Here is a 16,833-nt window from a genome sequence, read left to right as displayed (position 1 = left end):
CCAAGCTATTTGATTCTTTTTTCCCTATAATCACTGACATGTCACAACAGAGCACTGTAACTACAAAATCTCCCCAAGTTTTCTAAGAAGAACCATATTTTTCTTTTAGTCCTTCTATTTAAAGACTGCTGCTGCTGCTAAGTTGCTTCAGTCGTGTCCAACTCTGTGTGACCCTATGGATGGCAGCCCACCAGGCTCCCCCGTCCCTGGGATTCTCCAGGCAAGAACACTGGAGTGGGTTGCCATTGCCTTCTCCAGGGTCTTTTTAAATGAGTCAGTTCTTTGCATCAGGAGGCCAAAGTATTGGAGTTTCAGCTTCAACATCAGTCTTTCCAATGAATATTCAGGATTGATTTCCTTTAGGATGGACTGGTTGGATCTCCCTGCAGTCCAAGGGACTCTCAAGAGTCTTCTCCAACATCACAGTTCAAAAGTATCAATTCTTCAGTGCTCAGCTTTCTTTATAGTCCAACTCTCACATCCATACATGACTACTGGAAAAACCACAGCCTTGACTAGACGGACCTCTGTTGGAAAAGTAATGTCTCTGCTTTTTAATATGCTGTCTAGGTTGGTCATAAGTTTTCTTCCAAGGAGCAAGTATCTTTTAATTTCATGGCTGCAGTCACCATCTGCAGTAATTTTGGAGACCAAGAAAATAAAGTCTGTCACTGTTTCCATTGTTTCCCCATCTATTTGCCATGAAGTGATGGGACCAGATGCCATGATCTTAGTTTTCTGAATGTTGAGTTTTAAGCCAACTTTTCCACTGTCCTCTTCCACTTTCATCAAGAGGCTTTTCGAGTTCCTCTTCACTTTCTGCCATAAGGGTGGTGTTATCTTCATATCTGAGGTTACTGATATTTCTCCTGGCAATCTTGATTCCAGCTTGTGCTTCTTCCAGCCCAGAGTTTTTCATGATACACTCTGCATAGAAGTTAAATAAGCAGGGTGACAATATACAGCCTTGATGTACTCCTTTCCCAATTTGGAACCAGTCTGTTGTTCCACATCTAGTTCTAACTGTTGCTTCTTGACCTGCATACAGATTTCTCAGGAGGCAGGTCAGGTGGTCTGGTATTCCCATCTCCTGAAGAATTTTCCAGTTTGTTGTGATCCACACAGTCAAAGGCTTTGGTGTAGTCAATAAAGCAGAAGTAGATGTTTTTCTGGAACTCTCTTGCTTTTTCAATGATCCAACAGATGTTGGCAATTTGATCTCTGGTTCCTCTGCCTTTTCTAAATCCAGCTTGAACATCTGGAAGTTCACGGTTCACGTACCGTTTAGGCCTGGCTTGGAGAATTTTGAGCATTACAAGGGAAGATTAAGTGAACCTAACACTAGAACCAGATCACATAGGAGAGTCCAGAGAAGCACACTGAACCATACATCCTCTATCCTAAAAAAAGGGACCTGACGATCCCAGGTCTTGAATTTCTACCATGACCCACATCTCAACTCCAAAGCTTCTAGCTCATGCTGTGTGTGTGTGTGGCGGGGTGCTCACAAAATGACTCTGGATATAAGTCTTTTAGACAGCATCCTCAATCCATTCTTCCCCATGTGTTAAAAGAGAAAACGAGACCATTTTTGAAAAAAGAAAACCCAACACTACACCTATATACTCTGGAAAAGTAAGAAACTTTAGGAGTAAAAATATTTCAGTCACCTCTAACTATAAAGGAACTCAAACCTCTCTTTTGGCAGGCTTCAATCTGGGAAAGATGAAGGGAGATTGGTTACATCAGAAAATCTAAGATGTACCTGTTTAGAATTACGCCTTTATACCCTGTGAAAGAAGCCTTGACGTTATGATCTGGAAGATAATGATCTCTTATCAACTTAAGTAAGTGTATCACTAGAGGTAAGGAAATATATGAAGGGAACTTTTCTTTCCAGATTTAAGTACGACTTTAATCTGTCTAGGTGCCCAGACAAATAGACACTGAAGAAATAAAACAGTTAAGAGTGTTTTTAAAGTACCACCTTAAAAATCACAAAGGGTAAACCTTAGACAAGAGAACACTACTACTACTAAACACTACTACTAAATTGATCAGGCGGTTACACAAAACAATAATTCATTCAGAATGAGCCTCGTGAGAAAACCCAAAAGGTAACTGCAGAGTCAGAACTGATGAGTGAGGCACTAGCTCACCAGGATAAAACAAGGAGAGTGAAGGATTGAGATTTATTAATCCGAACATACAGATAATGTTTCCATGCCCTTTTGCCACCAGCCACGATATGATGGCAGGTGGAAGAGTTTTAATGAATCTGTAAAGCCCATCAAAAAGACTGTCAGAAAGCATTTCTCAAGCAGAGTTTGAAATGTCTTATTTCTCCGAGTCAAGTCCTGAGAGCTGGAGAACCATTTAGGATCTATCAAGTTAAACCTTCATAGGAGGAGGAAGAATCATTACACAGCAGTGTCATTCTTCAGTGTGAAACATTTCCTCCATCCAACCATCACGCAGCTGTCATAAACAATAAGATCTTAAATTTCCTGCAGCAATCAAGGAAAACAATTTGATCCGCCAAAAATAAAAAAAGACCAACAACTGCTGATGTGTAGAGTACACTTACCAGAGTGCAGACCATGTGTTAGGTTATTTACTTGTGTTCTCTTCTTTAGCTTCCACACAACCCAAGATATAAGATGCTATCATTATCTCTATGTTTCCAATAAGGGAACTGAGGCTGAGGATGGTTAACTCATTCGAAGTAAAGGGGCTATGGCCAGCTTTCTAGTTTGGTCTTAACCACTATACTATATTATTGACTTGCTAAACAAGAGAATGCTATTGTGTTTTGCAGATTTGTTGATGTTTTTAAAGAATTAACTATAACTAGAGCAATACTTGGGTGTTAATTTTAAAATAACATTTTTTCAGGGAAAAGTTTCAGTAGGCTAGGAGAAGAAAATTTAAAGATTAATACAGAGGTTGACTTTTAAAAGTTCAGTAACTGCCACTCTGCTGAGTTGTGTATGTGTGTGTATACACACATACATATAACCATATATATCTCTAGGCAACTTAAGAAGGAAGGCTGGCTGGTAAGACACATTCTTTTTAATTATCTTTCTTGCCAAGCCTTGCAGCCTGTGGGATCTTGAGTCTGAACCCTGCCTCCGCAGTGAAGTGCAGTCTTAACCACTGCACCACCAAGTAAATTCCAAGACAAATTCTTTTAGTATAAGCATAATGTGACTTAATTTCCATTACAAAAGTGGAAATGTGCGCTTAAAGTCCTATGCTGAGAAAAAGAGGTGACAGCAATCTTGAAAGCTTTTTGGATATTGCAATGTACCAATGACCCAGTCCTCTCCAGTATTCTTGCCTGGAGAGTTCCATGGACAGAGTAGCCTGGCGGGCGGGGTTGCAAAAAGTCCGATACAACTGAGCAACTAACAATATCCCTACCCAGTAGCTCCTTGATTTCAGTATCACTTTCTGAATAGACCACTCTTTTCCTAGCTTACTCTGGGCAATTTGAGTTTCTTTTATGCCTGATGATTTCTGGATTGTTATCAGTGCAGTTGCCAGAATCCTGTGCATCCCCTTCAGTCTGTCACACAGAGCTGGGCTGTAATATTATATTTCACCAGTAGGTGTCAGGACCTGAAACACTATATGCTGTTGCTCCTGCTAAGTTGCTTCAGTCGTGTCCGACTCTGTGCGACCCCATAGACGGCAGCCCACCAGGCTCCCCGTCCCTGGGATTCTCCAGGCAAGAACACTGGAGTGGGTTGCCATTCCCTTTTCCAACGCATGAAAGTGAAAAGTGAAAGTGAAGTCGCTCAGCTGTGTCCGACCCTCAGCCACCCCATGGACTGCAGCCTTCCAGGCTCCTCCGTCCGTGGGATTTTCCAGGCAAGAGTACCGGAGTGGGGTGCCATTGCCTTCTCCGAAACACTATATATTTCTACTCAAATGTATTAAATTGAGACTTCAGGTTATAAAAACAAGTGATTCTAGCTGCAATCAACTTGAAAATTTAGAATTTTCTACCCTGAATTTACCTTCAAGGTAGAATATTCCACGTTGAATTACCAATGCTGGCACGAAATCTAAGGTTAATTTAAAATATGAATACATAATATTTTATAAACGTATATAACACTGTTTATATCAGTGAGAATATACTCACTTCCCCCCACCTGTATTTACTTTTTAAATTTAAAGCTTACATTATCAAATAATCGCTTTAAATAACAAGTATTTTTGGATAGAGAAATTGCACGTAGCTATAATAGGGAGTCACTTTACACACACACAAAAAATAACAACTTACCACTACTGCCACAATCTGCACAAGAGAGAAGTTCTTCTGGTTTCTTTTCACGATTTGATTCCTTTGTCCCCAGACAGAAGCTACATATTGGAATGGGATCGGCACGGGGCTATGAAAAAATTAAAATGAAAAAACACTTAGCTTTCCACTTCAAAATTAAAAACAAAGTATTAAAAGCGTCTTACATATTTCTTTACCAAAGAAAGAATAGGGTATTCATATCAATATTTTCTGATAATTAAAAAAACCCTCAAATTATTTGATAGTGAAGTACTGCCTGAATAATACATTTAAGTGTAATGCATAAGACTCAGAAATAATTTTTATTAAGCCAATGAAATTTAAAACCTTTATATATATTATGTATTACCTTCCTGAAATGAACATTAAGAATTCATTTGAAGTCTCAAATCGTTTCCATAATCTATATGCCTACAATAAATTGATTCATCTATTCAGTATTACAGTCTATGAATATCATCTAGTCAGACCAGATTGCTTAAATTTCATCAAGTGTTTTAGTGCAGGTTACTATTATCCATCAATTAAACATATGACATAAAATACTGGCCTGTTAAAAGGTGACATAATAACAGCCTTAGAACTAAAGAAGGGGTTTTCCACGGTGATTCAGTGATTAGGACTCTGCATTTCCACTGCAGGGGGCATGGGATGGATCCCTGGTCTGGGAACTAATATTTTGCATGCTCCGTGGCATGGCCAAAAAAATGTTAAGAACTTTAAAATTCTGTAGGATCGTTTAAGATGATCAAAAGACCATTAACAAGGCTTTTCTGACACCAACGTCTTCAAAAGTAAACCACACCATGCCACACAAAATGGATAAACTCTCAATCTCTGACATTCCCCTTCAATAAAAGAAACAAAACATTTGTCTAATCCCTAGCACCCCTTTAACTCTCACAAAGGAAACTGCTTTTAACAATGTATAAATCTGCATACATTTTAGTGCCTTCATTGTTATTTATGACTACCAGCAACGCTAGTGTTCCCATCCATACGAAGAGCTGACTGTGCCTACAGGTCTGGTCACATTATTTTGCACAGCCAAACGGTATGAAAACTAAAATTTTACTGCATATTCCAAGCGTCACACGTTGTCTGCTAGCCATCAGAATGTAACTCTAACGCATTTATATTTGAATCTCGTGAATCAAAAATTTAAGGCAAGAAAGCTTAGTATAATCACAAATTTTTTTTATTTAAATGTAAATTAAAAACAAGATTTTGCTAGGCCTAACTTTCCAAATATACATCAGTGTAGAATAAACCTCATTTGTTCAGCCACTCTATTCCAAAAGCCTGATGCACATAGGCACTCAAAATGTTTTTTGCTAACTATATAAAAATATATGTGAATAAATGAAAGAAATATATGCTAGTTTAAAAAACCTTATTCTAAAATAATATTTCAAATAGTAACAGTGATTCCAACAAATATCTTGGTTCAATGTGGCATGTCATCAAAAACCAGAAATCATCTCATGACCAAGCATTTGCAAACTGTTCAATACGACTGTTAATTTCATCTTACAATATAAACTTTCATTATCTTGCCCTTATTTTCAGTTTAATTTGTTCTTTTAATATGCACAGGCTTTACTTTCTGAGGTAACTATGCAAATATATTTTTGTAGCCCCAGTTCAAAAGCAGAGAATAAAACTCTGTTCTAGAAAAACCAAAAAAGACAAGCTACAACAAATTGGTCACTGACTCCTGCCACCATTTTTTAAATGCCAGATAATCAGCACTGCATAATTATGGATCCATAGTTATTACTTGCAAATGCTCAACTGCAGTACCTTGGGAACACTTTTGTTCCTTTAAATAGCAATTAAAAGAACAATCTGGTTTTCAAGTGACAACATTCCCCTGATAGATTCCAGCTAAAACCCAGTCCTTGTACTAATGGGATTCCTACTTTCATTTGATATAACAATGCTCGAGCCATTGCTGCCATCCTTGCAGTGATAAATAATTTACAAAATGTCACATATCATTCATGCAATGAAACAAATCCAAATCTGCAATCCTATTTTTCTTTTCCAGATGAATTTTTCACTGTAAGAAGACATGGCCATCAGCCAGCATTCATGTTCATTTTCGTCTTTAACTAAAGGTAACACAAAGGACAAAGGTTGCTAGTAGTTCATGGCCAGAAAGACCGATGGTTCACACTCTGCTCAATAATAGAAAGCACAGATGATATCACTTCACGCCACATTCAAGCAAGCCCCACCATGCTGATGTATGCTCACAACCATTCATTTTAGGGATAACTATCTCACAATACTCTATAAAACCACTGCATTATACAGAAATGTCTGCTCTGCTGAATTATTGATAATTCAAAGCACTTTTTGCTAACCTCAGTATAGCCGAGTCTAATTAACTTTAAAAAATTGTCACTTGTATGAAATGAAACTTTTACAGTAAGGCATGTAAATTGGGTCATGGGATTATTATGATTCACTATTCTCAATCCGATTACATATAAACTGTTTCAAAAAATAATCCCTGGTAATAGATTAAAATGGATTGCAATCAGAAACAGGTCTGAATAAATGGCAGCTCAATTCCACTACAGACAAATCATGTTTAAGAGGTCTGAAAATGGAACCAAACATCTTCCAGTTCTGAATTCCTTTCTTTGAAATTTCAAAAAGGCATCTTACCTGTTGATCATATTTTCTTATCAACATGCATGAATATTTCAATCTCATCGGGAGAGCAAACACTCATGGAGAGGTATAAACTCTGCAAGCTGCTGGGGACCATTTCTTCCTCACTTCCCACATGATGGTCCTGGGGCAGCTGCTAGGCCAGAGGCCACTCATACACTAGCTCATTTAATCACTTTAACAATCCTGCCAGGAATGTATATTATTATGCCCATCATAGGAAAGAACTCGAGGCTCTAAGGAGTGAGGTAACTCTCCTAAAGTCACACAGGTTCAAGTGTGGAGCTGGGATTCAGACACAAATCTGCCTTCAGTAAAGCCCATTTTCTCCCCTTTATTACCTCCCCTCCTTGTCTCTCCTCTATCAAGAAAAACAAATGTTTAAAAATTATTTTTTCCATTGACGGTAATAATTCTCATGTGCTCATAATCTCTGCCATCCAATTTCTCCCATGACCAAATAGCATGCTTTTAAAATTATTTAAAAAGCAACGTTTAATATGCTACAGATTATTTATTATGGGGAAACAGAAAAACTGGGAAAATGGTACATTTACAATGGAAAAATATGGTAGACACCCCCTTAATCAAGCAATCAAACCTAGCAGCCATTATGGGACAAACTGACATCCGGTGCCTTCCAAGCGTGGCGCTGAAGGACTCAGCACTGCTTGTGCAGTATTCTTGCTGGGAACATTTAGTCTGACTCATCATAAGGAGATAATCAGGCAAATCCAAAGTCAGGGACATGATGTAAAACAACTAGCCTGGGACACTTCAAAAAATGCCAATGTCAGGTAAGACCCCAAAAAAGGGCAGAACCAATTTAGGCAACTAAAGTGTCAGGAAAATGAAATATATAATTTGTGATCTTCACTTGGTTTTCAAAATTTTCAAAAATAGCCATGACCATAAAGAACATTATTTGGATTAGTAGGGTAATATGCTAATAGACAATACACAAACCAGACTCTGACTGATTATACAGGAGCTGTTCTTAGGAGTTATGTGCTGAAATATTTTGGAGTAAAGTGTCATGATGTCTACCACTTGAGCTCAAAAGATGCAGGGGAAAAACCCCTATGTGTATTAGTGTGTTTGTGTGCAGAGAGGGAGAGAGCTAATGCGGCAAATGTTAATGGTTGGTGAATCTACATAAAGGTAGGAGGGTGTCCATGACATGATTCTTTCAATTTTTTCAATTATCCATTCAATGTTTACAGTTTTCCAAGCAAAAGGCTAGGAAGGCACTTATTAAAAAAAAAAAAAAAAAAAAGACCTAAAATGAGTTATTATATAGTTGGATTACAGCATTTATAAAATAAAATAACTCAATCCAATTACTGCTTCATAGGAAATGCAGAGGACAGAGGAAGGTATCAGTCTACATAGCAGAGGGATGCGAGTACCAAAACTCTTGAGGACAAATGACCCAGTTTCTTCAACAAATAAATTAAAAGGGAGACAGAATGAGTGAGAGAGGAAGAGACAGAGAAACAGATTTGAAAGAAGAAACAATAGACTAACAGAAATTTAAAAGGCTTATCAGCCAATTATAATGTATAGTCCTTATCTTGATCATGATTCAAATATATTGTAAAACAAAATGCAATGGCCTATTGAAGGAACTGGGGCTAGTTCGCTGGGAAGAGGCTGTTGGGAGGGGACAGTGCGTGTGATCTTTCTGGGGGAGGGGTTAGGTTTGTTCTCCATGCTTCCCATGCCCCAACCCTCCAGCAACAAAATGATTTTTTTTCCTTGCTTCTTTATTTTTCACATTGTGGTAAAATATATATATATATATATATATATATATATATATATATAAAAATACATATAACATACAATTTATCATCTTAACCATTTTAAAGTATACAGTTCAGTGGCATTAAGTATGTTGTACCACCAACATACTGATCTCTAGGACTTTTCCATTTTCCCAAGCTGACACTCTGTTCCCATTAAATCCTAACTCCCTATTCTCCTCTGCTGCTGCTAAGTCACTTCAGTCGTGTCCGACTCTGGGTGACCCCATAGACGGCAGCCCACCAGGTTCCCCCGTCCCTGGGATTCTCCAGGCAAGAACACTGGAGTGGGTTGCCATTTCCTTCTCCGATGCATGAAAGTGAAAAGTGAAAGTGAAGTCGCTCAGTCGTGTCCGACCCTCAGCGACCCCATGGACTGCAGCCTACCAGGCTCCTCTGTCCGTGGGATTTTCCAGGCAGGAATACTGGAGTGGGGTGCCATTGCCTTTCTCCTCTAGCCCCAGGCAAATGCCGTTCTGCTTTCTGTCTCCATGAGTTTGAGTAATCTAAGGACCTCATATAAATGGAACCATACGGTCTTCATAATCAGAAGAGGCCATGAGAGGCTGGGTGGACTCTATCAGGATGTCAAGGACACCAGGGTGAAAAAAGGAGTCTCCCACAAGTTGGGATCTGGGACCTTTTCAAAGATCCTTTCCAGATCAAATAGTTAAATGGTTCCGTAGCTAGATAATTTCAAAGGCCCTTCCCAGCTGAGCTCTAATTTTTTTATTGATTCTATTATACTTTAAAAGACATTTTAAGAGTCTTCAGGAACCCTCAATATAAAAATAAAATAGTATTTTCTGAGGAAACATTTTTAAATTCAAGACAACTCATTTTAGGTAAGTTTTATATTTGTTTATGGTTACTTTTATTTCTGCCCTGAAGGGGAAAAAAAAAAAAGATGCTTGCTAGTCTTGTTAGTCAAAGTAACTGTCAAAAAAAAAAGGTCATGCACAGATGGAGGCAAGAGCACCCAGGCTTACCTCCTCGTTCTGACAATGACACCAAAGGGGGTTTTGTCTCCACAGTCACCATTCACAGTGATCAGGGACATAGTCCTCTCTTTCCACAATCCCTTATGGATTCTTCTCCTGGAGTCATCTACAAAATTTCTTGAATCTACTTCTAAAACAGGGCTTCCCTGGTAGTTCAGCTGGTAAAGAATTCTCCTGCAATTCAGGAGACCTGGGTTCAATCCCTGGGTTGGGAAGATGCCCTGGAGAAGGGAACGGCAACCAACTCCAGTATTCTGGCATGGAGAATTCCATGGACGATTCCACAGGGTGGCAGAGTCGGACACAACCGAGCGACTTTCACTTTCACTTATAAAACATCATTTTAGTAATGCCAAGTGCTGGAAACAATTCCGCACTTCTCATTCATATATTCACACTTGTATCATGAAAAGACCTGAATTTATTTTCTGTTCTCTGAGTCTCAGCTTCCCCCATTTTAAAAAGAGCACAATAGAGTCCATGTTGTCTTGATCCAGGATTGCTAAAGTTCCCATGTGAGTGAGTGTGTGAAGTACTTTGTAGGCTACAAAGTTCTGTTCAAACATTGTTATAATTATTGCAAAATTCACTCAGGCTATAAAAACAAACAGGGTAAACAAACAACTTCAAGTCCTTAATAAACATCAGTGCAAATAATTTGATCTGGAGTCTAGAATTTCTCTATAAAAGGTGGATGTTGGGAGGCTCTGAGCCCCATGATAAGTATTCATCTTAAAGGGTTTTCTGGGTTTTGTTTTTAATGAGTTAATCAGAGAGTACAGGAACAGGGTAGAAATCGCCTCAACTGAGAGTGAAGAGGCCTGGAGCCGATTTAATAAAAGGAAAGCTCAGAGGGAAAGGAAAGAAAAAGACGTCAAAGGAAGAAAAGCACAAACAAACATAAAATCTTAAACAAATAATACCATGAAGGCAAACAAAGATGAATATAAATCTTGTGCACCCCAGTATCAAATGGTTCATCTTTGGAGAAACTTCTCTACACTTCAGCTCAGACAACTCAATTCAAAATTTCACAACAAGCCGTATGAAAGGGCTGTTTTAAGGCTGCTGTATTTATCTCTTTAATTTGTACCCTCTTATCGTTTCACGCTGAAATCTGAAGTCAAGGTACTGCTTTCCTGTTTCCTGGTTTTCTCAAGTGTCTCACTTGTGCCGAACACGAACCCTGTGAAACAGGCCTGGTGACTCCTGTCTGTCTCTGTGTCACAGGTGAGTTAAATGCTCCCTCTGGTCACAAAGCTATTAAGACATGGCGTCTTGCTGACTCTAAGCTCTTCGCTCTTTGTGCTTCCCATGGCTGGTCCCTCATTTCCTTTGGAGGTGGATTTAGGTACCACCTTATCAGAAGGGCTGTCCCTGACAACTCTCTCCAAAGGGCGCTCCAGCAGCGCCTCTGGATCCTCCGTGCTTTGCTTTATTTTTCTGCCCAGTGTACATCACTATCTGACATATGCTGGATCGTCTGTCTGTTTCGTTTCACTTAGTAAACATTAAAAGAGCAGAGATTTGTTGCTATTGCTCCAGCCTCAAAATACATTTATGGAATAAATGAAAGAACAAACGAAAAGACTGCTTTTTGGTTCAGACTGACTTCTCTGATTTAACAGGCCCTATGTACTGACTACTGTTCTTTATTTTAATGTATATTTTTAATGACTTTAATATGAAGCAACGACTGGTGGCAAAGTGAGTGCCATAAGGTCTAATCTGACTGCTTTTTTCCTATTCTGATCTTCTACAGTGACTGATACTTATGTTTGGACATAATACTTCCGTGGGTCTAATCTGACAAGATAGAAAATTTTAAAAATCAGCTGGGAGGAAAACTGCCTCATCACTCCCACAAATATTAACTATTGGGGCTCACTCACTATAGATTGTATGCAAGATAGATCTGGGGCCACACTCAGGTGCTACTACCTAACACACAAAAAAGAAGTCAAGAAAGATGAATACACATGGTCAGAGTAACAGAATTATAAAAAAGCATTAATCTGTTCAATCTATTTAAAAAAAGTATTTTACAAGCCTTGGTGTTTTATTATTGGTAATGAATTACTTCCCACAAAACGTACAAGTGACAGCACTGGGACAACGGAGGATGACATTGTTCATGTTTTTGGGTAACATACTTCCTCTTTTTTTATTTTTTGGCTGCTTCAGCACTCTACTTGCCGTTTATCTAATAAAGAGCTAGACTTCATTTCTCACCACTTAACACACTTACTCAACGGATATCTGTCTGAACAGATCAAGCCCACTCCTAATGAGGATACAGATCATGCACATTCAGGATTTTTTCCTTTATAGTGATCGGCTTAAGTCGTGGTCTTGGGAAACAGCATATTTCAGAGTATAACTCTGACAGTTTTTCCGTGATCATTGAAATCATCTTATTTTTTAAGAGTGTTATTTTGTCCCCCTCGGTGGTCAGTGCAGCCACCCCTCTGCAAGAAGAAGGTTTGGTGACCACGCACCCTCAGAGTGGCACCGGGGCTACTGCAGATCCTTGGGGCACAACAGAGCTCTGTTCCCATGTCCAGCGCCATCTTCTCTACGCTCACATACCCTTTTGCTTTATTCTAAGGCCATTCTTGCATTTCCATCATGAATCTTAACCTGAGCAGATGCCTAAATAATTTCTTTCGGAAGATAATTGGAGATATACTTATTACAAGACTTTTCATAGGCAACAGTTTTTCCCATAATTTTCCTCTGGCCATAGAGGTTTTATTATATCACCTCCCTTGCTCATTATGCTTCTCTGTGGGTGATTGGTTCTGTGAGGGAGCACTACATCATCCTCACTGGCTCTGGATTGAGTTTCTGTATTACTCAGGGCAAAAGGATTTATTATGGCTAATGTATGGAGATCTTGAATGTGACTGCTGTATTTCACCTCCTTGTCACAGTCAAGGGAGTTCTCTGTATTTTAAGAGTGACAACAAGCAAATTAAATCTAATAAAATAAAAATATTTAAAAGCATCCCTACACATATCCATAAATACATCACCTCTTTTTTCACTTAAGGAATAACGTAGAAACAGAAACAACATCAATGACCACATACCATGAAATTTCCACAATCAAAAGCAGAGTCATAAGTATAAAATAATAAAAAGCTTAGCCACAGAGGAATAAAAAGAGGAGAGAGGGGAAGACTTTCTAAGAATATCAGTCACAATAGCTATCAATTGTGTGGAGGTAACTGAAATGCTCACACCATATCCTGCAGTCTAGAACTTGTTCTAATTAGGCAGGTGTGCCATTTATAAGAGTGCTGATTAAGGAAAGTGATTCTATTGGAAGGAAACAAATCTGATCCTGAACACAGCATTTAACAATAGCATCTCATTTGTTCTTTTTTTCCCCCCCTAGCCAGGGGTGGGCTTGCCTGGAGAATCCCAGGGACGGGGGAGCCTGGTGGGCTGCCGTCTCTGGGGTTGCACAGAGTCGGACACGACTGAAGCGACTTAGCAGCAGCAGCCGGGGTGGGAGTGGGTGGGGGGTGTAATGAGGCCTACAAATGGGGGAGGGGTAGGATAAAGAAACAACTGCCTTTCCCAGGGTTTTTAATTTCTTATCTGGACAGGGACTTGGTTTTTAAGATTTCATCTGAACGTCCCTCCTACACCTCTACCATTAAAAACTGCAGATACTCCATTTATCTTCTCAAGAGGGATCAAAGTCTGACTCAACACAGCTGGAAATTCAACACATGGTTATAGGAAGTCAGCTTAGGATTTACAAACTACTATTTTCAGTGAGTATGTCACAATATTAGCAATATAATATAAACCCTACCCTAGATTTTGAAAAATGGAATCTTAAAAGCAATTCATAGTCAAGTGTCACAAATCTTTCAGATTTCTTTTCTTTCCTTTCTTTTTTTTTTTTTTTTTTCTGGAGCAGTTTTAAGTTCACAGCAAAATTCAGAGGAAGGTACAGAAATTTCCCATATATCCCCTTGCCCCCACATATGCATAGTGTCCCCCATTATCAGCATCCCCCACCAGGCTCATACATTTGTTACAACTGATGACCCAACATTCACGCATTATTAGCACCCAGAGCCCACAGTTTACATAAGGGTTCTTTCTTGGTGCTGTACATTCTATGGAGTTGGACAAATTTAAGATGACATGTATCTACCCTTATATTAATAGTATCTGTAGAGTATTTTTCACTGCCTAAAAAAAATCCTCCTGTTCTGCCTATTCATCTTTCCCACCCTCCTCTAATCCTGTTAACCACTAATCTTTTCTTTACTATATCACATAGTTGGAATCATAGGATTGGTTTCCTCAGTTGCCCCAAGGAACCCATTTTAATCTGGTGCCTACATCCAAGGCCACCTAGGCATGATGTGAAGGTAAACATTCTCATTACCAGTTTCACCAACAGAAACCTGCATCATCTGCTCAGAAATATAGGCAACAGAAAGTGAAAGTGAAGTCGCTCAGTCGTGTCCGACTCTCTGCGACCCCACGGACTGTAGCCTAACAGGCTCCTCTGTCCATGGGATTTTCCAGGCAATAGTACTGGAGTGGATTGCCATTTCCTTCTCCAGGGCATCTTCCCAACCCAGGGATTGAACCCGAGTCTCCCACATTGTAGACAGACGCTTTACCATCTGAGCCACCAGGGAAGTCCTAATATAGGCAACTGAACTGACTGTAATCAGGTACAAACAGGGAAGCAGAGTAAAAAGATGAGGCACAGGTAGATGGATATTAACATGGTAGCTGGTCACCTTCTCAATAATATTATCACACCACCAACTCCAACAATGTTCTGCCTCCACAGAGATTTATGTGGCAGCTGAAATGCTATGCACTATTCAACATGTTTTCATTTCTCTTTGGAGTTACATGTTTTCATGTCTTTTTAGGAGTTAAACTGCTGGGTAAAATGGTAAGTATATGTTTACCTTTATAAGAAACTGTCAAGAGTGGTTTCTGAAGTGAATTGCCCCATTTTACACTCCTGGTTGCACTTTGGTTTTGCCAGTCTTTTTAATTTTAACCATTTTAGAGAGTGTGTAAGAGTATCTCATTGTGGTTTTAATTTGCATAAACCTGATGGCTTGTGCTCAATGGCCATTCACACATCTTTCTTTGTACAATTTCTATCAGACTGTCTACCTGTCATCATGGTCTACTGCAATATATTGCCAAACCTTCTCCCAATTAAAAACCTGTTGCCCCAGCTATTGAAATGCTACCAGCAGGCAGCTGTCAGCTGTCACTCCCTTCAGGGACTGCTTCAGTTGCAGAGTCACGTCACCAAAGGATACCCTCCTTCCTGCAGTGGCCCACATCCAAGAACTACACAAAAAGTCAGCCATGGCTGTTATTGAGCTGCATCGCTGCTCAATCCTCTCCTCTGCCCAATGCTGCTTCACTGCAATTCCTCCCACACGCATAGGTATTACTAAAGGCTTCCCTTAATAAATATCCTACCATAAAACTTTATCTCAGTGTCTGATTCCTAAGGAACACACCCTATAACATCTGTTTTTAAAATGGGTTGTTTGTCTCATTACTGAGTTGCAAGATATATGTTCTAGATACAACTCCTTTATATAAAGGGCTTCCCTGGTGGCTCAGATGGTAATGAATCTGCCAGCAATGCAGGAGACTGGGTTTGATCCTTGGGTGGGGAAGATCCCCTGGAGAAGGAAAGAGCAACCCACTCCAGTACTCTTGCTGGAGAATTCCATGGATAGAAGAGCCTGAGCCTAGCGGGCTACAGTCCACGGGGTCACAAAGAGTTGGACACAACTGAAGGGGCTAACACTTACTTATATATAAAAAATACATGTACTTTGAATATTTTCTCTAATTCTGTGGCTTATCTCTTCATTTTCCTAACAATTTTTTTTTTTTGAGAAACAGCAGTTTTTCATTTTTATGAGGTCCTATTTACCATTTTTTCTACTTTTCATGTCCACTCTAAAAAAATCTTTGCCTAATCCAAAGTTACAAAGCCTTTATCATATATTTTCATCTAGTTGCATGGCATTCATTTATAAATTAAGTCTATGATGCATTTTTACTTAATTTCTGTGTATGGAGTGAAGTAAGGGTCAAGATTCACTTTTTTCCATATGTATATCCAGCGATTCCAGGATAATTTGTAGAGATTTTCTTCTTCCCATTGAATTAGTCCTTCAACTTTGGTCTTCTTTTTCAAAATTTGTTTTGGTTATTCTAAGTTCTTTGTATCACCATTTCAGTTTTTCAACCAACTTGTCAAATTCTAGAACAAAGCTTGCTTTATCGTGATTGTGTTGACTAGGTAGACTAGTTTGGGGAGTGCTGACTCTGTAACATTACTGAGTCCTCCAATCCATGAGCAGGTATATTTCTCCACTTATTTAGGTCTTCTTTCCTTTCTTTCAATAATGGTTATACTTTACAGGGTGCATATTTTGCTAAATTCATCCCTATATACTTTCATATTGTTTGATGCTATTATAAATGGTACTTCAATTTCTGAATGTTCACTGCTACCAAAGAGAAATAAAATTGTGTTACCTCCTACTTTCTGAAAGAATTAATCTAACATTTGTATTGTTAAATATTTTATAGACTTCACCATTAAAGTTGTCTGTTGTCTGACATTTACAGAGTTTCCTTTGTACCACAGTTTTAAGTTTTGATTTCAATTTCTTCAACAGATATGGAGCTATTCAGAGTTGCCATTTTGTCTGTATGTATCAGCTGTGGTGATTTGGGCATTCAAGGAATTTTCTCATGTAATCTAAGCTGCCCAATTTATTGGCATAAAATTGCTCATAATGTTCCATTATTATTCTTTTTATATCTTCAAGTGATATCCTCTCTTCCATTCCTGCTATCAATAATTTGTTTTCCCTTTATTTTTTGATTGTTCTACCTAGAGGTTTCTGAATTGTATTGATGTTTTCAAAGAATCAGCTTTTGATCTCCCCTATTTACTTTCAATGTTCTTTATATGCAGGAAAATGTTGATTCTTATGCA

The 16,833-nt window shown here is 38.8% G+C and overlaps 1 protein-coding gene across 6 annotated transcripts in view; it reads right to left on the bottom strand.

Moving 5' to 3' along the window:
* KAT6B (lysine acetyltransferase 6B) overlaps positions 1-16,833 on the bottom strand; it is a 182,090-nt gene that overhangs the window by 61,000 nt on the left and 104,257 nt on the right. For all 6 annotated transcript variants that reach the window (XM_061405394.1, XM_061405393.1, XM_061405392.1 and 3 more), the window contains one exon: positions 4,298-4,406. In XM_061405394.1, coding sequence (XP_061261378.1) covers positions 4,298-4,406 — 109 coding nt within the window. The remainder of the gene's footprint in view (positions 1-4,297; positions 4,407-16,833) is intronic.

The sequence above is a fragment of the Bos javanicus genome, chromosome 28 (genome assembly GCF_032452875.1).
Source record: "Bos javanicus breed banteng chromosome 28, ARS-OSU_banteng_1.0, whole genome shotgun sequence".
Classification (NCBI taxonomy): domain Eukaryota; kingdom Metazoa; phylum Chordata; class Mammalia; order Artiodactyla; family Bovidae; genus Bos; species Bos javanicus.
This window is presented reverse-complemented; position numbering and strand designations above follow the sequence as displayed.